Here is a 19,026-nt window from a genome sequence, read left to right as displayed (position 1 = left end):
TTTAATTTGAATAGTTCTCGTGTTTAGGGGTAACGGAAGGTTTGTACAAGAGCAGGCGGCTCCAGAATCAATGAGAATGTTAACTAACCGGCCTCCGAGATTAGCTCTTATTTTGATTCTGTTACCGCTTGTGACAACGCTTCCCATAGCAATGGAGGCCACGCACCCCTATTGGGGCCTTTTATGTTTTTCTAGCAGGGCAGCGAGCTCTGTTTGGAATGCGTCATCTTGGGTCAATTTTCTTTCTTCAGATTGCTTTGCGCTGTTTTCTGAAGTGTTATTCTTTGCAATCAAATCCCCTAAACGCCTGAGTATTCCATTGTCGTCCTTAGAATGCGTTTCCTGATTTAGTTTGCGTTTTAATTGAAAACAGGTTTTGATAGTATGGTTGTTTTTCTTACAAAACTGGCATCGAGGTTGAAATTTAGGGTCAGGATTTTTAGCACCTCTTCCTTCGGTTAACCATTGTGTTGTTGCCACAGAACGGGTTTTGTTTTGTTTTAGCCTGGCCTCTATTTTGGAAGCCCAATCCACCAATGACCGGTAGGTATTCTCTGGCGGATCGGCTCCGTGAACTAATGCCTGCTGTATATGGGGACCGGCGTTATTTTTCAGGAGTTGTAATAAAACTTCCTGATCGCGTTGTGCATCCTCTAAACCTGAATGCTCTTTGTATGTCACCCATAAACGTTCGGCATAAATTTCAAACGGTTCTTTGTTAGTCTGTTTAATCTCTAAAATCCTATTCCACTCAGCGTGTGTTGGTCCCCTTAACTCTAATAAAGTTTCCTTTAATCTTTCATACACGTCGTCGTCATCTTCATCTTCCTGTTTGATTATGATTTCTCCATTTCTTAATTCGCGGGGAATTTTTGGTTTTAGCTCGTCTGGAATGGTAAGAAGGGCTACTTGCCAAACATCTCTGATCTCTAATTTGTACACCGATGCCTGTAGCATTAAGTTGTCCCAGTAGGGTTGGAAAGGACCTTTTCGTGGCATCATTCCCACAACTTCTTTGTGTTTCGTGCATTCTTCGCAAGTTAAAGGGCGGCTAATGGTAGTGACTTCATCATCTGCATTCGTCATTGTTTTAAGCACAGCAATTTTCACCGGTTTCCGGAGAACCAAGCCTGATTTAACTCGAGTTATTATGGGACTGCGTTGTTTTCGCTCATCGGATAGTTTTTGCTCTTTCGCGGGTCCTGGAGAAAGCTCACGCTCTCTCAGGTCCAGATGGCCTTGCAAACTGCTCGACAGAAGTGCAACATCATCTTCGTCACTATCGCTATTTTGCCCGTTAGCGTTACCCATTTTACTGCTTATCGCCGCGACTACCGCAGATACAGGAAATCCTGCTGATTCGCAGCAATCCTCAAGCGCGGATGTGTAATCTTTATCTAATTTAAGCTTCTTTTCAAGCTTTTTCATTTGTGATTCGATCGCGCTGCCCTGTCTTGCCCATTGTTTATCATACACAAATGCTTCGACCTGCGCTCTTAGCTTCTTTAACTCGTCCGATCGTTGCATTTCTAGCTCTTTTATATGGGCTATTACACGTTCGTTTTCTGCAATAGTTTCCAAATCATTTCGACGCAGCAGATAAACGATCGCGACCAGAATTTTCTTAAAAGGAGCCTTTTTTTCCAATTTACGGCCCTCAGTCTGGTACCAAGCTAGAATTTTATCATTGTTCCACTCAAAATCTACAGCTTTGTTGCGCAAGCTAAGGAGGAGATCTTTAATGTTCACTCCAAGCGTTTCCATTATCTCCTTATCTACACTCAAACTGCCGCTTCCCTGATAAGCCATGTTGTTTTCTAATAACCTTAAACACCACCGGATTTCTACGGTCTCCGGTCTATTGTGGGTATACCGACCCGTTCAACAAATGTGTCTATATTGGGTGCGTCTAGGCTTTCCCTCAACACTTTCTAAAAGGTAAACAAAAATGGACTTACCAGGACATTTGTAGACAGAAAAGTAGAACTTCAAACCTCATGCTCACTCGGGTGGATCTGAATTGTCGCGCCAAAAGACGTCACTCGCCTGAGACTGGGAGATCACGTAGGGCGGGGTCACCTCTTTGTAAACTCCACCTGTTTGGCCCAACGTAGGAATCCAACAGCTGGTCGAAGGAATACTGCGTGTTCGTCTTTTCAGGCGCTTCTATAAAGGACACTGTAATTTATTAAAGTGTGAAGATCCAATTTTAAATCTGACTCCATGTTTTAATTTAATCTGACTCTAATTGTATGTAGTTTCCTTGAGTTTGTTACGTTTATAATTACAGCTGATCGTATGATTAGTTGTGATTTAATTTAGATCTTTGATCTCTCTGAGTATCTCTACTTCTCACTATCTTCGTTCATCAAGGGACCCGATATCTCTTAGAGATATGTTTCGCGAAATACATTCTCAAACACAGACGAGCCGGTTCTGATATTAGTCAGAGGATTGCAGAGTGAATATTTTACCTTTAAGTGGTTGCGCCTGCTTACTCATCTTAAAGTGTAATGGGAATAATAATCACAGGAACTGCAACTTGCTAATACAGTGATAGTCAGTGTAACAACAATGACTATGAGTTTAATGTATCGGGGAATAATTAACTCAAAAGGGATTTAATATTCAATATTCATGAATTTATGAATATAATTTGCCAGTCATTCATTACGTATTAAAATTTTCCGATAGGGAAAATTGTTTAATTATATACAAGTAACCCTTTACGGAATTGCTTGAAATTATCCTACTAAGTTTGTCCTGCAAATTAGTTATAGACTTTTCAAATCAATTCTCAATAAGGGATTACTGCTTTACGAGCGCATAAGAAACATTAACTTTACTGATCAGGACAAGTTCAATATTTCAAATGGTCATACAGTTTACTTTACTAACATAGTAGCATAAGCAGTTAGGTAACGTTAGATCGGAAGTTTCATTGACTTTGTGTATGTGGCAGAATAACAGATTCAACTCATTAAATGTCTTTTGGAGGTTTAATAAACACAGACTAAAAATAACACTACAATTCACACAGAAAGTACATACTAAATATGCATCAAGAGAGTAGAAGTATAGATATTAACGAAAGAATACATAAAAGTGAATAATGAATAGACTGAAATTAGAGAGAGATAAAAGAGAGAGAGAGAGATGAGAGAGAGAGAGAGAGAGAGAGAGAGAGAGAGAGAGAGAGAGAGAGAAGAGAGTGGGGGGATAAGAAACAGCTTTCCTTCAGTTCATCAAATACAACCTTCATGGAGTTAACTTGTCCCAACGGGAAAATAACACACCCTCTTTACAGCAGTTTGAGTTTGGAAGATAATACTTGCTCTAGTTGTGGCTTCTCACGTGTGTGCATGTTCCGATTTCAAATGCCCTGCGTGTCCGGTGGTTCTTTCCGAGGTCGAGAGGGAGCAGCTGGTTGCTTTTAGGAGACGCTCCGTGTCCTCCTTCTGAAGAATGCCCTTGGGGCTAGTAAGTTGATGACTCAGTAGGGAAGCGAGGAGAACCAGGGAAGAGGGGAAGAGAGGAAGAGCTGGGGCCTGCTTGGAGGGCCTGCATTGGTGGCATGGCTTAAGTGCCAGCCACCGTGGGTGTTGGCTCCCACAGGGAGAGAGTTGGAGAAGTAAGAGAACTAAGTCAGAGAGTTTCAGATTGTCTCCACTGGTCTTTTAAGGTCTAGAAGTAGTCCCACCCTCCAGGGTTAGACTTAACCAATGAGATTGTTGGGATTTCCAGGCGGGAAATTCCTCAGCAGATTTTATGGCCCTTTGTTCCAAGGCTCGAATCAGTGGGTCTCTGGCCATTCATATTTTAATTAATGCAACAAACACACACTGCATTTTCTGAATAAGTGATATACATGGAAGTGTAAGTCGTGAAGTGAGCATTAATTTGATAGGAGACATGACATATATGAGGTTATCTGAACTAGTACTTGGTTAAGACAAAGACAAAAAGATGTAAAATACCATTCATTACCGTTCATTTATAGATGGTTTGTCTATAATTTGAGGCAAAAGCTCTGTGTCTTAAACTCTTTGTGTCTGAAACTTCATGTGGCCAAATTCTTTTGGGCCATAAAACATCTTATCAGATGGTTTCCAGGGTAACGAAGAGTCTTTCTCTGTTGTGTTGGGGGAAGGTCTGCCAGTAAGCACACAGCTTTCACAACATATTTGTTAAATGTAACTGGCGATTGTGTGTTTGATTCGCCTGAGTCGCTACATCAGAAATCAGATTATCCCTAATGTTGTGCGCTATGCTCCAATTCATTGAGTCCTGCTGTTTGATCTACGCCGAGACAACGCCTGCGGAAATACCAGACTCCGATTGATCGTACTAAAAGAAGCGGCCTTAGAATAATACAAGATTAATCAAAGTTAATGTTTATTTAGCCAGGCAAAATCATCAAAATATAGTCAAATTAAAAGACAATGATACACAACGGATCAGCATACAATGTTACTCAAGTATAAAATAATATAAACATAGTTTCAAAGAGTCATCATTTTACCTGGCTTATAGAAACACACGGGAACAGTGTGGGAAGTTCTGGATACAGATGCTTCCTTGAGCGGTTTGCTCCTTTCCCTTAAATACTCCACCAGATCAAAGAACAATAAACATTTAGCACCCAAATATTTATGCAGATCTTGGTTCTTTTCTCAGACCCAAATGGTCCCACCTATCCTTGAGGCCTGACAGCAAATGTTTATCAAAAGATCTTTATGAGCATCTTCCCACACCAGAGGAACAAACCCGGTTGTCCTTCTTTTACGATCTGTTTTACTAGAGCTGGAATGTCACCAGTTCCCCTGATGTGAGGATGAAACCTGTTTACCAATCACACCAAAAGTATTTATATTGACCATACAGAAACAGCTTGTGGCAGTATCTGTGATATTTGCATGTGACCCAGAGGGTGAGAGGGTCATATCTCGGCAGGGGTGAGGAAATAGGATTGGGCCAGGTGCAGTCTTGTTTACTCTTGCATTCGGATAGTGAAGTTTTATTATCTTTATTTCAGCTTTAATCCCTTTTGTTTGTTCTCAGGTGAAATCCATTCTTACAACAGCATGATTTACTTGTTGAATTAGTGACACGTAGCCTACTAATTTAAATATGAATATGGCAACATTATTGTTTTAAAACCAGAGACCCCTCCCCTATCAGCCAATCACTGTGTGTTTAGTTAATAAGCGTGATAACATCATCCATAGCAATTAGGTCAATCCTGCCTTACTCTTAGTTTAAGACTTCTCTCTATTCCTTAATAAAAGTTGGCCTCAGCAGCTTTGGGAAGAGTTTATTTTTTAAGAGAAAAATCTTAAATAAGAACTTTTACTGCTATTTTGGAGAACTCTTAGTGGTAAGGTAAAATGTTTTGTAAATACGGCCCCTGATCTGTGGTGGGTTGCATGAAATTTGAACAGTTATTCGAGGAGTGCTTAGTGTCTTCGCAGTAGGGGCAGTAAGGCTTTGAAACAGCTTTCATGGTTGGAGATGATGAAAGTGTTGTCTCAGTGTTGTGCAGATTGTTAGCACTCGTATGAGAAGACTTGTGCTCCATGCATTAGGCCATCTATGTTGACTGGTTACAAACCTTGAAGTGTCCTCCTGTGTTTGGATTTCATACTTCAACCATTCAGAAACTGGTAGAAAATTGATCTGAGATCATGCAGCAATTCCCCCAACAGTGTAGAGACATGGGTTCTACACTGCAATTTGTGGTGATGGTGCCCTTCTTTCCTAGTTGCCCCAGCATGCCAAAAAGAGAGCTAACTTTGGGCCACGCATAAGTTCTGCTGATCTTTGGGCCACGCATAACTTCTGCTGATATTTGGGTCACGCATAATTTCTGTTGATCTTTGGGCCACGCATAACTTCTGCTGATCTTTGGGCCACGCATAACTTCTGCTGATATTTGGGTCAGGCACAAGTTCTGCTGATCTTTGGGCCACGCATAACTTCTGCTGATCTTTGGGCCACGCATAACTTCTGCTGATCTTTGGGCCACGCATAACTTGTGCTGATATTTGGGTCAGGCATAAGTTCTGCTGATCTTTGGGCCACGCATAACTTCTGCTGATATTTGGGTCACGCATAAGTTCTGCTGATCTTTGGGCCACGCATAACTTCTGCTGATATTTGGGTCACGCATAAGTTCTGCTTTTTCATTGTAAGGCAAGCTGGTGTGGCTGATCATAATGCGGGTCCAGTGCAGCCATCGTTGAAAGGGTATTGAGAATGGCTATATGAATCCGTAATGAGTAACTCTTCGAGTTTGAGATGGCCGGTGAGGATCTGGGCCCGTATTCTTAAAGCTTCTAAGAATACTCTCAGAAAGCTCCTGGTTGGTTGTCCAAGAAGGAAAAGGAGCGCTTTTAAGTATAGAGTCTACATAAACCTTCACTTTGAAATTACAGGCGTCATTTGACCTGTTTTACCGTACACTCTGTTTACAAAATTAGCCCCTGATTTACTCAGCTTCAAGTCATCCTAGGTGTATATGACATTCTTCTTTCAGAAGAACACAATTGGAGTTATATCAAAAAATGTCTTGGCTCTTCCAAACTTTAAAATGTTAGTGAATGGCTGTCTTTGTCTGTTTTTGAAGCCCATAAAACTGCATCTATCCATCATAAAATAAATCCATACGGCTGCGGGGAAGCGAATCGATGCATTTGTGTAAGACAAATTTCCATATTTAACATGGAGGACATCAGGTTTATTCTTATTTATTGGGAAAATAAAAATTCCCCCCTTACAAGTTGTAACCTCCTCACTTCTCTATGGGACGTTTCCAAACTCCCTTTAAACCGCAGTAGTTAACCCTTTAGGCGTTAAACGTTTGATTTTTGACATCTTAATCTTAAAAGTGATAAAAGATAAGAGACTTTCTGTAAATTAGAGAAATATTAAGGATGATTAGATTTTCCCATCTAATTTGCATATTATGACGTCATACGGTGGTGTCCAGCTTGTATTATGGAATTTTCATAAAAAAGTCACATGTTTAAATGATAAAATGCAGCACTTCTTTCCCCCGCAAAATGTCCCTCACCTTCTGTATTGCACAGTACTGAATGTTCAGGTAAATAGTAAACAAACTGTGTAAATCTTTACTAATAAATGGTAGAAGCAAACCGTTTGAATGAATGTAGCGGTTGGCCTTTTGCTGTAGAGATGTTCCATTCACTACATACAGTAGGCACTCTGAGTCCATGTATGGGGCACATATATATTATATATTATGCATAATAGCCCCTCTGCCCCGTGTCACACCGCATCCGCTCCTGCTACGAGTGTGCACAGCTCGGACGGACTAACAGTTACTGTCATGGTCATTGCGACTCCCCACCCTGTCTCCACGTTGCCCCCTAACTGTCCTATGAATACTTTGACCTCGTCTAACATACCCAGTGTCATTAGACAAAGTCTCCAACACAATACTATCGCTGCGATTGCGGAGAGGCACATGGTCAGACAACGCTTCATGGCTAGCGCGGTAAAAATTTCCCACGGCCGCCTCGTTCCCCACAACACTAACACGCCTGCTAACTTTGCGATCAACACTCCGACCCCGGGAAACATTGTTCCCACCGCTGACATTGGGCAAAGGATTCACCATTTGTGTTTGTTGTAGGGCTATACTTTCACTTTCAGAATCACCGTCATCTTCTGAAGGCAAATATTCCCCTTTAGAATCAGGGTCCGCGAATAGAAAACCCAACACTTCATTGCGGGAAAGCTTTATTGATGCCATTAGAAAATAATAATCTAATGCAAACACTCGCTGACGTTGACAATATTGCTCTCACTCGAACACTAGCTCCACTTTTGTTCGCACCATAGGTTCGCACTGATTCAATGCGCTCTTGCTCGAAGATGTTCTCTCAAAAATTCTCCAGTTTTATTCAGTGCCGCATCTGAGGGTTAAGCCTCTCCTAAAAAAAGAGAAATCTGGATAACTCCATATTGAGCAACTACAGAGCAATCTCGAATCTCCCCTTCATAGGCAAGATCATTGAAAAAGTTGTTTTCAGTCAGCTGAACAAATCCTTAAGCTCGACAATTTTCAATCTGGTTTTATCCGCATCACAGCACAGAGACAGTGCTCATAAAGATTATAAATGATATTCGGTTAAATACTGATACAGGCAAAACATCAATTCTGGTACTACTCGACCTCCGTGCTGCATTCGACACTGTTGACCACAACATACTTCCTGGGATGGTCCTCAAATGGTTCAGGTCATACTTAGAAGGGAGAGGTTATTATGTGAGTACAGGCGACCATAAGTCTGAGTGGACATCCATGACATGCGGAGTCCCACAAGGGTCAATTCCTGCACCACTCCTATTCAACCTGCATATGCTGCCACTGAGCAAAATAATACAAAATAAACAAAATTGCATACCAAAGCTATGCTGACGACACCCAGTAGTCATGAGTTTCAGTAGTTATGTCAAAGCAATAAGTAAATCAGCATAGTATCATCTGAAAAATATTGCAAGAATTGGATGCTTTGTTTCCAGGCAAGACTTAGAGAAACTGGTTCATGCTTTCATCACCAGCAGGGTGGACTATTGTAATGGCCTTTTCAAAAAGACCATTAGACAACTGCAGCTCATAAAGAATGGTGCTGCCACGATTCTGAGCAGAACCAAAAAAAAAAAAAAAAAACATATCACACCAGTCCTCAGGTCTTTACACTGGCTTCCAGTTTCATCTAGGACTGATTTTAAAGTGCTATTACTTGTTTCTAAATCACCCAATGACCTGGGACCTCAATACATTGCTGATATGCTGATTAAATACAAACCCAACAGATCACTCGTCCATCGGGATCAAGTCAGTTACCAAGAGAAATACCAAGAGTTCCCTTAAAGCAAGCAGAGTCTACTTTTAGCTATTATGGGAGCCGCAGTTGGAACCAGCTTCCACCAGTAGCCACATTGAAATCCAGACTCAAAACACTGAGTGAGCACTGTGCCACTGTACGTCCGACTGATTGCACCTTATTTTATCTCTGCATCATATTTTGTATTCTTTTTTATAACTGTTTTGGTTCACCTTTGTTCTTATCTTTGGATAATTTTATCTATATATCATATTATTTTCTGTATATTTCAATTTTGTATACATCTGTTGATTATTATTTTTGGTTAGGGCTGTCTGACTAGAAGAGATTGGAAAAGGAGAGCAGTGTGCTTTGCTTCATTCTGCTTGTGGTAGCAGACAGCGTAAAGAAGCGGACTCTAAAGGAAAGGGGAGGCCCTGCAGGGCAAATGTAACGTCCCCTACAGGAGCTCACTTGTAAGGTCCAGGAGACATTGCGAACCTGCTCCATCTCAGACCAGGGTACCCGAATTTAAAATGAGGCAGATTGGGATCTATGTATCACTTTTTTTTTTTTTTTACACAACTGTTTTAATTATAAAAGGTGAAACGTATATTATATAGACTCATTACATGCAAAGTGAGACATTTCAAGCCTTTTATTTGCTATCATTTTGATGAGCATGGCTTATAGCTTATTTTTTAATATAGCTTTATTTTTTATTTTTTAGTTATGAAAACCAGGATGCTTCAATAGCAGCCTTCAGCTCGCCTGCATTGTTCGGTCTCATGACTCATCTTTCTCCTGCTGGCCAATCAAGCACAGTAGATCATTGAAAAAGTTGGTACTTTTGGCAGTGTGGAAGCGCTCTAAAATGTCCTGGTAGATGGCTGCCCCACACATTTGAATGGCCTTTTCCTGACAATCCTCTTCAGACTTTGGTCATCCCTGCTGCTTGTGCACCCTTTTCTTCCACTTAACTTTCTATTATTAATGTGCTTTGATACAGCACTTTGAGAACATCCTAAAAAAAATTCCATAATACTTCAGTTGCCATTCCCTTTTGAGTCTTTCCTGCCTTGTGGTGTGTGTGAATGATGGTTTTATGCACAACTGTCAGGTCAGCAGTCTACCCCATGATTGTGGCTCATACTGAACCAGACTGAGAGACCATTCAAAGGCTCAGGAACCCTTTGCAGGTGAGCCTACGATACAGAACCTTGTCACAATATTCTGAGAGTTTGAATTTGGGCTGTTTGTAAGCGGTAACAAAGGCTTGAAATCTCTCACTTTGCATGTAATGAGTTGATACAATATATTTGTTTTTAAATGACCTTTTGCACAAGAGTCAAATTTCACCTGTATATTGTAAAAAGCACTATATAAATCAAGGTGACTTGCACCCTCCTGTCATACTTTGACAGATTAGGGGGTGTCGGATTGCATGGTGACATGGGTTCAGGATACAGTTTGGGCAGGGCAAAGCCAGTGAGGTTATAATCAGGTGGGAAGGCCAGTCTTCCTTCTGAAACACCCTCATCTCAAGGACCGTGAAGACATTCAGAGTTGTTGTTCTGGCATTTCTCACCCCTGAAGAGTTTGCTTCTAACTTTGGTTAAGACTAGTAACGATATGCTTGATGTTCAGTTTAGGAAACCACTTCTATAACAAAACAGTGACCTGCAACACTCGTCATGTTAAACAAAAGGCAAAAAAGTGATTGCATAAAATCATTTATTTTGAGTCACGTCCTATTGCAGTGTCATGGACAAGGAGATGTGTAGGGGGTCTCAAACGAATCACCTGAAAGAGGAACATGAAGTGAGCTGGATCAAGTTCAGTGAATTCAGCCAGAGCAAAGCTCGATTAGGATGAAAGCATACTTGTCTGATAGTAGTCATAAATGTTGATGACCGCTGGCTTGAGATTTTTCACTGCAAGAACCTGTTTCAGCTGAAGAGTGTAAGTCTTGGGGACACCTTTGGGAACCTGCGAGACAGAAAGGATGAACAGCAGCACAAACAGCATTTGACAATGTGGCAGCTAGTGATTATACCCAGTCTCACCTCTTTCAGATAAATTAGGACATGATCCTCTTCAGAATCAACCCGCACCACTAGCGGAGCAAACGACGCCGGTGGAGATCCAAGCTGAGGGGAAGAGACCAATGTTTAGAGACACGATTACATCTGAAAGAGCCTCAAGCATCTCAGGATTTGCCAAGTCTTGCATACCAGTGATGTATCAGCCGTGAAGCCCGACAGGAGTTTAATGTCCACTAGAACCATGTTAGTAGATGATTTTGCTCCATTGTATCTGAAAACGAATAAAGTTTAGTCAACAGGATCAAGCGGTTCCTCTTGTCAGAGACATAAACTGGTTTCAGGATGAAGTCAAAGCCTCTTACTTCACCGTGAAGTTCAACAGGAGATTGGCCCCAAGCGGTCGGCAGTCTCCGGTCACCTTTGCGTCAACGCTCAGTGTTTTGGTATCTTTAATGGGTGTTGGGATGTTGTAGAAACATGCAACCTAGAATACAAAGAAAGCACAGTAGGCTTTTGATGCGTGCAACAGAAAGCGTAAAAGGAGCTGAAGATACAGACCTGCACAGACACACAAGTGGATCCTGAAGCTTTAACAGTATATTTGCCAGGAACGTTCTTCAGCAGCTTCTCCTGATACAGTAGCCTGTTGTCCCGATTCACAGTGAAGCTATAAGAGTCTCCTCCTACCACTGAGGACTGTACGGCAACGGTGCTTGAGCCGTCCAAGCTGAAGACTTGAGCAGCGTACACAGACAGAGCATGAAGAGCCACCACCGTGTCCTGAAAACGAGCACCAGATTAAAAACTCCACTCAATGATTGTGCTCATATTTGGTAGTCAGAGGCACCTGGGTGGAGGAGAAGCCTCCATAGGGATTCTGCTGGGTCACCAGCCAGTTGACAATGCGGTTAGCATAGCCCAGATTAGCCGTCGTGAGAGGCTGAACTGTGAGAACCGCTAGCAGCACATAAGCGCTGATCTCCACCGCCAGAGTATCACCAGATGTCGTCTGAGACCAGTGGAGCTTAGCACCTGAAGAGATGGCGGGGAGAAAGTCAACGGCAAAGAACCTCAAATATAAACCCATTCAAGGAGAAAAACGACAGCGTCAGTTTTAAGGTGAATCAGTTCTGATATTGGTGTAGGGCCGCAACGCGCCCTGAACGCCAACCGTTTGAACAATAGTGCAAGATTTTATTCCATTTTTTGAGTGTTCAAATGTGGTTTGTGATCAAATGGCCAACGAAAAGGGAGCTTGCTCCATTCTTCAGTGTCATGATCCTTCATACATTTTATGATACTGATTTGCTACTCAACTTAATGAAGTGTGGAAACTGCCATAGCCAATGTACAAGTATTAAATGCAAAATGCACTGAGCAATGATACATTTGTATAGCAAATTGAGTGAGCGATGTTCACATTGAAAGTGTCGTTTGCAGCTTAAACCTTGTGCAACCAAAGTACAGAATACACTTAAACTTCATAAAGGCTTTGTGCATGTCAACCTATTGCTCGGTGTTTATACAAAACTCCTACCTTTACAAAAGTCCTTTCTACTAAGAAAGTTGACATTCGAGGCAATGCTTAAGACTATACACACACCACTCAAGATCCTGGTGAATTTCACCTTCAGAAATGGCAAGGTTGTTCAAGGCAGTTAAAAGCTGTGATCGAGTGGTGGTCTCTCCAGCTAGACTGAAGGTGTAGGCCAGCAGAGCCGTGGCATAAGTGTTTCCCAGGTTCCCAACAACAGGCCTCAAGCAGGACAGAGCGTTGGTAATGATGGGATCCTGAAAGCGAAGCAGATCTCAGACAACAGCCAGAACCGCAAGGAGCTCATACAACTACTGAAAGGGTTTTTACTGTGACAGGGACGCCTATTTCAAGAAGAGATGCGACGATGTAGGCGGTCATGGTGACGTTGTCACCAACTCCACCCTAAAATACACAAAAAAAAGCCTCAGACAGAGCTTATGGTTTACGGTCCATTTGATAACCATTGATGTACCTTCATGTCATTGTGGTACAACGTTCCCTGTTGCACGAAACAGCCATTAGAACCCTGCTGACTTATTAGCCAGTCCTTTGCACTCTGAAGGACATTCGGATCGATGAAAACAAATTGCGTTGCCAAACCAAAACACCTCATGACAAAGGCGGTCAACCTGGCCATGGAGGAAGCGTGTTAAACTGCTGGTGACGCAAGTTACATAAAACCACAATAGCATGAAACTCACCATGTATTGGATGCATCATAGCCAAAAGTACTGTACGAGCCATCACTGTGCCTGTAGTTCAGTTGTCCTTGGTATCCTGTTCAGGTCAAAAACCACATGAAAATTAGTCAGGAAGGGTCTCAAGCAATGATTGACAACCGGGGGGGGGGGGGGGGGGGAGAATGGGGCGCTACCTATCCATCCCCTCAAACTATCAAGTTTTGGAAAGCCTTTATGTCAGGGAAATAGAAGCCCTGCAAAGAGTTTTCCATGATGAATTTAAATTCTTTAATGGATCTGTTCAGCCATACCGATTTGAAGGTAGCCCGTGGCGGTCTCTCGAATGGCTGCGGTGAGTTGCCCCGTGACCTTCAGGTACAGCAGGATGTAAATATTGGGAGCAAGAATGATCATATTCTGTTCTCCACAGCCAGATGGCATCTGTATTAACCCATCTAGATTCTTCAGCGCACGACCCATTATATCCCCTACAAAAAGGACAGACATAAAACCCACATCAAAATCTAATTGATTCTGCAAATCACCACCTGTCAGTTTCTACTACTAGAAATGCTTTACCAAGGACTGAAACTGAGCATCTAGCTGATCCCGGAATCACGTTTGTTGGAAGAGTCAGAGTCACATCTTCAGAAAGAACGTTTCCTGCGGACCAAACAAAATGGATCAGCATTAGGCGCTAGGCTAATGTTTTTGGCCGTGCAGGGAGAAATGTATTGGGGAATCATTGAGTGCAAACAAACCCTTTGGACACAGTAACCAACTCTGGGTGTTTGTCCTTTCAACGCCTTCAGGCTTTAAAAAAGGCAATAAAAGCACGTCAGTATAACAGAATGAGCTCCATGATCAAACTCCAGAAGGCTGGTTAACACTTACCAGGACAAGTAGACTTCGAGTAACTACGTCAATGCGGCCTCTCGTCGGCACGGTCACGGCCTCAGTGCCACATCGAGTCCGGGATGGCTCAGCTGAAGCATTGACCGTCACGTTGACAGTTCCTGTGGTGACAGACAGGAAGTGAGCAACGCCACATTCACTTCAAATTCAGAAACAGTCCAAAACTGACCAAGAACAGAAGCTGAGAGAGCCCATTTGAAGGTCTTCCTCCCATTGCCACAAAGACAGGATGTGTACGGATCAGGATATTCTTTAAGAGTAAAGTTTGTGGATGAAGCTGGAGTCACTTTAACCTGCCAATGAAACGGCACATGGAGCAAAGTCGGGACCTTCTATACAGAGCCATTATATAAAGGAAAATAAACCATGACAGACCAGGATGCACTTGGACAGATAGCTGAAGACAGTGGCCTTCAGATCAAAAGACTCCCCACGGACGATGGAGTATGGCAGGGAGAGCTCCAGGAAGAAGGGCTGGAAGACCGTCAGCAGAGCAGGAGGAGCCAGGCCGAAACCTTTGGAGGACAGGCAGAATGCCTCAGTCTCCCATGTGGTGATGGTGTCAGGAACAGTGATGGGAATTTGTGTGGATCCAGTGGCTCTGAAGGATAGCAGAAAAAGAGTGAAATAATGGGAATGAGAAGTAAATATTGTGGGCAGCTAGCTTTAGAGATGGAACAAAAGAATTCACACCAACCCCACTTGAGCAAGCTGCCAGATCCACGTTTCTGGAAAGTAAGTTCTAACGGTCACGTCAAAAGAGGATGTGTCACCCTCACTTTCTTCTAATGGAAGAGCAGCAGCCAATACCATAGGTTCAGGGAACCGGCGAAAAAACACTGCAGGACAATTGTGTTTATAGCAACTGAATCTGCAAGTCATGTAGCAATTTCCAGAGCAAGAGTCAAAGTAACAGACATACCATTAGGGAAGTTGCGATAATATTCCAGGCCTCTGTACGTCAGACACTGAGGTGCTCTGATAGGCAAATTTGTTGCAACCTTCATCCCTGCATTCTTCCAAATGAACAAACAAACATAAGATTTTTGAAAAATGAAGGAGGATTCAGTAATGATAAACTTTCTACCTTGAAGGTTTCGTAGGCTTGTTCTGTAGGAACAGCTCGACGGGCTCGAACATTCAGACACTCCTGTTCATCCTCAACTTCATATGGATAATCTGATTGCAATCGCACTGGGAGCAAGTTGAACACCTGAGAACAGGGGGTGGGGGGATAAAGCACATGGATCATTTAACCACATTAATCTAGTAAACATTAGTTAAGCCGAGTTAAATGGGAGCATGTCTATGAGTAGACAACAGATTTAAAGGGTATGTCATCAAATGAAAGTTAAGCATCCTGCCATTATAAAAGTAAACCACATGGCTCCAGGGGGTTAATGAAGTCCATCTGAAGCAAATTGATGGTTTTTGTAGGAAATCCATTTAACTTTAAAAAGTAGAGCAGAGCTTCCAGCAGACCACCTTCAGTCACATTTGATAGGTCTACATTCATTAATTCGGCAGATGCTTTGAACCAGCGACTTGTTGCACTAAACACAACTTTAATGAACTGATAAAATATTACAGCCTAAAAGAAAAAGGATCCTTTAAGTTTGTTAAAAATGATACCATTTCAGCACTCAGACGTCTTCCTGGCTCCAAGATCCGGACGCTCTGATCTACAGCACTAAGGCCACACAGAGATCCTGCTTGAGCAGAGACAGTCAGAACATTTCCCTCAGCAGGAACAGCCGTAGCAGGAGAAAACTGTAGAGACACCTGAAACAAGGACCAACACGCTGTAGGGCATGTCACCATTCCCCGCATAAGCCAAACAGATGCTAGTGCACATCATACCTGGTTTTGGAAACACATTTCAGTATCAAACGACACACTAGCTGCAGCTACATCACCACTGGGCAGAACGCAGTAGACCAGAATCTGCACTGCTGGAGCCATAGCGACACTGACAGACAGTTGGAATGACACCGAGCCGCTCGTGACGGTATCAGAAGCCCTCGCTTTGACCGTCTGAAATCCATGGAGGACGATCACTCCCCTGGACAAGACCTGACAGAAGACACACAGGTGGATACAAGGCGCTGAACAAACAGACCAGCACAAATTAAAATGTCCACTCACCATATAGATTATGTCAGCGATGTAGTCGCCAGTCTCTCCAACAAAAGAATACTTCACGGTCACTGGAAACACAGCCCCACATTTGAGCGGCTGCTCGAGTTTCACTATAGTCAGTTCACTAAGTGATGGGCTGTCAGAAGTAGGTCCGGAAAGTTGAACAACCCTTGAATCTGTAGTGAAGTATGGTGATTTGTAATTATAAACAACCTCTGGAGTCGCACTTGCCTGGGGAACAATGAACGGAATCAGTTTCTTGCAAGAGAGAGATACATCTTCATGTCACAAAATATAAAGAGCAAATCGTACCACCAGATTGAGATCAGCTTTTGGAAGATCAGCAGTCTTGAGGGAGAACATGACCAGCCCATTCTGGTTTGTGGTCAGATTCAGCAGCCGTTTGTTTGGCCAGCTGTTACCATCCAGGAAATACACTGCTTTGTTCGCAATTGGAGTCCCATTGAAACGAGACACCGATATCTGTTGGGAACGATCAAGGTTAGGAACCAATTTAAAGGCTTCTGCGACCAGGGATAAACTTTTACTTGCCTTTCCATTAATCACTGATCCGGGTTCAAAATAATCCGGGAGGTCCACAAACGTGACCTTGCCGACTTCAAATGTAATGGACACCGTTGCAGACTTTGACATCACAACATCTGGACAGGGAACAAATAAATCAAGCCATCCAATTCAAGCATGTGCTGTTGGTTCAGCTCAGCCAATAGCTCACCTGTTCCCTCCTCAGTGACGTTCACATTTACAAGAAAGAGATCTTGCATATAATTTTCAAACTTGGTGTTGAAAAATACTGATGTGTCGACAGTAAGAGAGGCACAGCCCGTAGCATTCATCTGGTAGCAGGAGAGAGATTCATATTAAAGGCAAGCACAAGCAGACAAACCCTCAGCACTAAGGCAGCAGTCACACCTTTGCGGTTTTATTCAGACACCGACGTGTCAAATCCGGAGCCACATCATTTGGAACAGCATATGGAAAGGGATCACGGCACACTTCCAGCAATGCTTGACCAGGAACAGGTTGGCCATATGTGTATCTGGGAAACCGCACAAGGAGCAGGATCAAGAACTGACCAACCACAAAACAAGAGAACATAAGCCTCACTCACTTGGCACAAGCCTGAACGGTCAGTCCCACATCTCCAACACTGTACATCTGTGGTACGTTTAGGGTCACATCAAATTTGGGCAAAACTAAATCAGAAAAGAGATGCTTTAGATCACAACCGCAGATATATCATCGAACTGCTGTACATTATAGGAACAACGACTTACCATATTTTTTCACCTCAAAAACTTGGGACCTCAGTCGGTCACCAATAAAAGCCTTTAGTGTATACATCCCTGTCTGAGCCTCTGGGTTTAACTCATGAGAGAGTTGCAAGATCGACCCCGTTGAGGAAACATTTGTCCACTGAGCAATCCGGTTATTATTATTGTCCTATTAAAACAATTAACAGCTCAGAGGGAAAAACTACCAACGGATGACAAACAACAACAACAACGCTTCAGCTCCATTCAAAGACTTGCACTGGAGCAAATCCTCACCTCCACCACCACCAGATTGTACTGCAAGACACAAAGACAGGAATATTAGGCATTTAAAAGCACAAGCATTGATGCAGCAAAGTCATTAGTGAAACGTGCACAACTGAAACCAAAGTCCATGGTCAGGCCTTACCATCTGATCAAAAGGTACAAATTTGGGATCCATGGTGACAACTCTGAAATTCACTGCAAAAACAGCAATAAACACTCAAATGATTTGCAGCATGCATTTGAAGATGATCAGAACCTGTACCGTAAGGGACTGTCTGCAGCCCTTATATTTAACCAAGGGTCACGAACTACTCACCCGTTTGTCCTGGATTGTAGATGGGTTTGTCTGTTTGGATGAAGGTCAAATTCAGGTAGCGTCTGAACATGACCTTCCTCTCTTCGGCCGCTCTGAAGGTCCTCCCTTGAACATCCACCTTCAGCTTCTGCACAGATTCTCCATCTACTCGAGGAGCCTGTAGAGAAACTCAGTTGATATACAACAAACCAGACTAGAAAAAGCCACATGTCTCATGATAACAGACCTGGAAATTAAAGCAGCGGTGAAACGGCAAAGAAGAAACCTGCTGCACAAGTTGAGTCGTCCTGTTCTTGTCATCAAGCAGAGAAACCGTCATCTTGAGACTCTCTTGGGCTTTCAGAAGTGTTACACATAATTTGGCATCAGAGCCTGACTCAATCACTGCAGGAAACGTCACCATGAAGAACCTGTGGAAAAATAAGTTACAATTAAGCATTTGTACAAGGTTTTTGTTTTTTTTACAAACCTCTTCACTGCAAACATTTAAATGATACTTACGGCCCTGATGTCTGTCCGGCAACAGCAAAAATGAAGAGAGCTAAAATGAGCCCTTTCCAAACACAACTCTCCCTCACAGCCATTAAGAGCAATCATCCAACACCAAACGATTATCAATCGGCTCTTTCAGAAACCTCGCAGAACTTCTGTTAAGATCTACTGCTGTTGTTTACTGCTCAATAGCTTCTCTCAATCATCTCCGCTGACAATGGCAGTGATATTTAAACACTTTTAATCATCAGCACACTTTATCATCAGGCAATAGAAACATATTGACGGAGGCGAAAATGAATTGCAGGTGGTGGTTAATCAGTTAAGTCAACGAGATTCATTCCTCGAGTGATTAAAGACCCCCTGGGGTGAAAATCAAGTTTCTAATGTTATCTATGTCTATCGTGCGCTTCAAGATCAACCATGTGCAAATTTGGTATTTTCTTCTTCAAACTGCAGTGTAATAAAAGTCAATCAGTGTGGTTTAA

At 42.6% G+C, this 19,026-nt stretch overlaps 1 protein-coding gene across 1 annotated transcript; it reads right to left on the bottom strand.

Annotated features, from left to right (window-relative positions):
* Nucleotides 1-10,572: 10,572 nt before the first annotated feature.
* LOC137065786 (alpha-2-macroglobulin-like protein 1) lies at nt 10,573-18,747 on the bottom strand. Its single transcript, XM_067437314.1, has 34 exons — nt 18,548-18,747; nt 18,273-18,456; nt 18,047-18,203; nt 17,873-17,925; nt 17,740-17,760; nt 17,467-17,632; nt 17,301-17,385; nt 17,102-17,228; nt 16,905-17,025; nt 16,721-16,830; nt 16,481-16,651; nt 16,175-16,399; nt 15,890-16,102; nt 15,662-15,811; nt 15,117-15,242; nt 14,952-15,045; nt 14,727-14,868; nt 14,405-14,630; nt 14,199-14,322; nt 14,009-14,130; nt 13,876-13,927; nt 13,694-13,777; nt 13,426-13,602; nt 13,136-13,211; nt 12,907-13,063; nt 12,762-12,836; nt 12,526-12,688; nt 11,745-11,929; nt 11,456-11,677; nt 11,260-11,381; nt 11,087-11,168; nt 10,919-11,002; nt 10,736-10,841; nt 10,573-10,655 (listed from the first exon to the last, which is right to left on the bottom strand). Exons 1-34 carry the CDS (start codon nt 18,628-18,630, stop codon nt 10,615-10,617), a joined length of 4,326 nt encoding a protein of 1,441 aa, XP_067293415.1. The 5' UTR covers nt 18,631-18,747; the 3' UTR covers nt 10,573-10,614.
* Nucleotides 18,748-19,026: the final 279 nt, after the last annotated feature.

The sequence above is a fragment of the Pseudorasbora parva genome, unplaced genomic scaffold (assembly GCF_024679245.1).
Source record: "Pseudorasbora parva isolate DD20220531a unplaced genomic scaffold, ASM2467924v1 scaffold_31, whole genome shotgun sequence".
NCBI classification, from domain to species: domain Eukaryota; kingdom Metazoa; phylum Chordata; class Actinopteri; order Cypriniformes; family Gobionidae; genus Pseudorasbora; species Pseudorasbora parva.
This window is presented reverse-complemented; position numbering and strand designations above follow the sequence as displayed.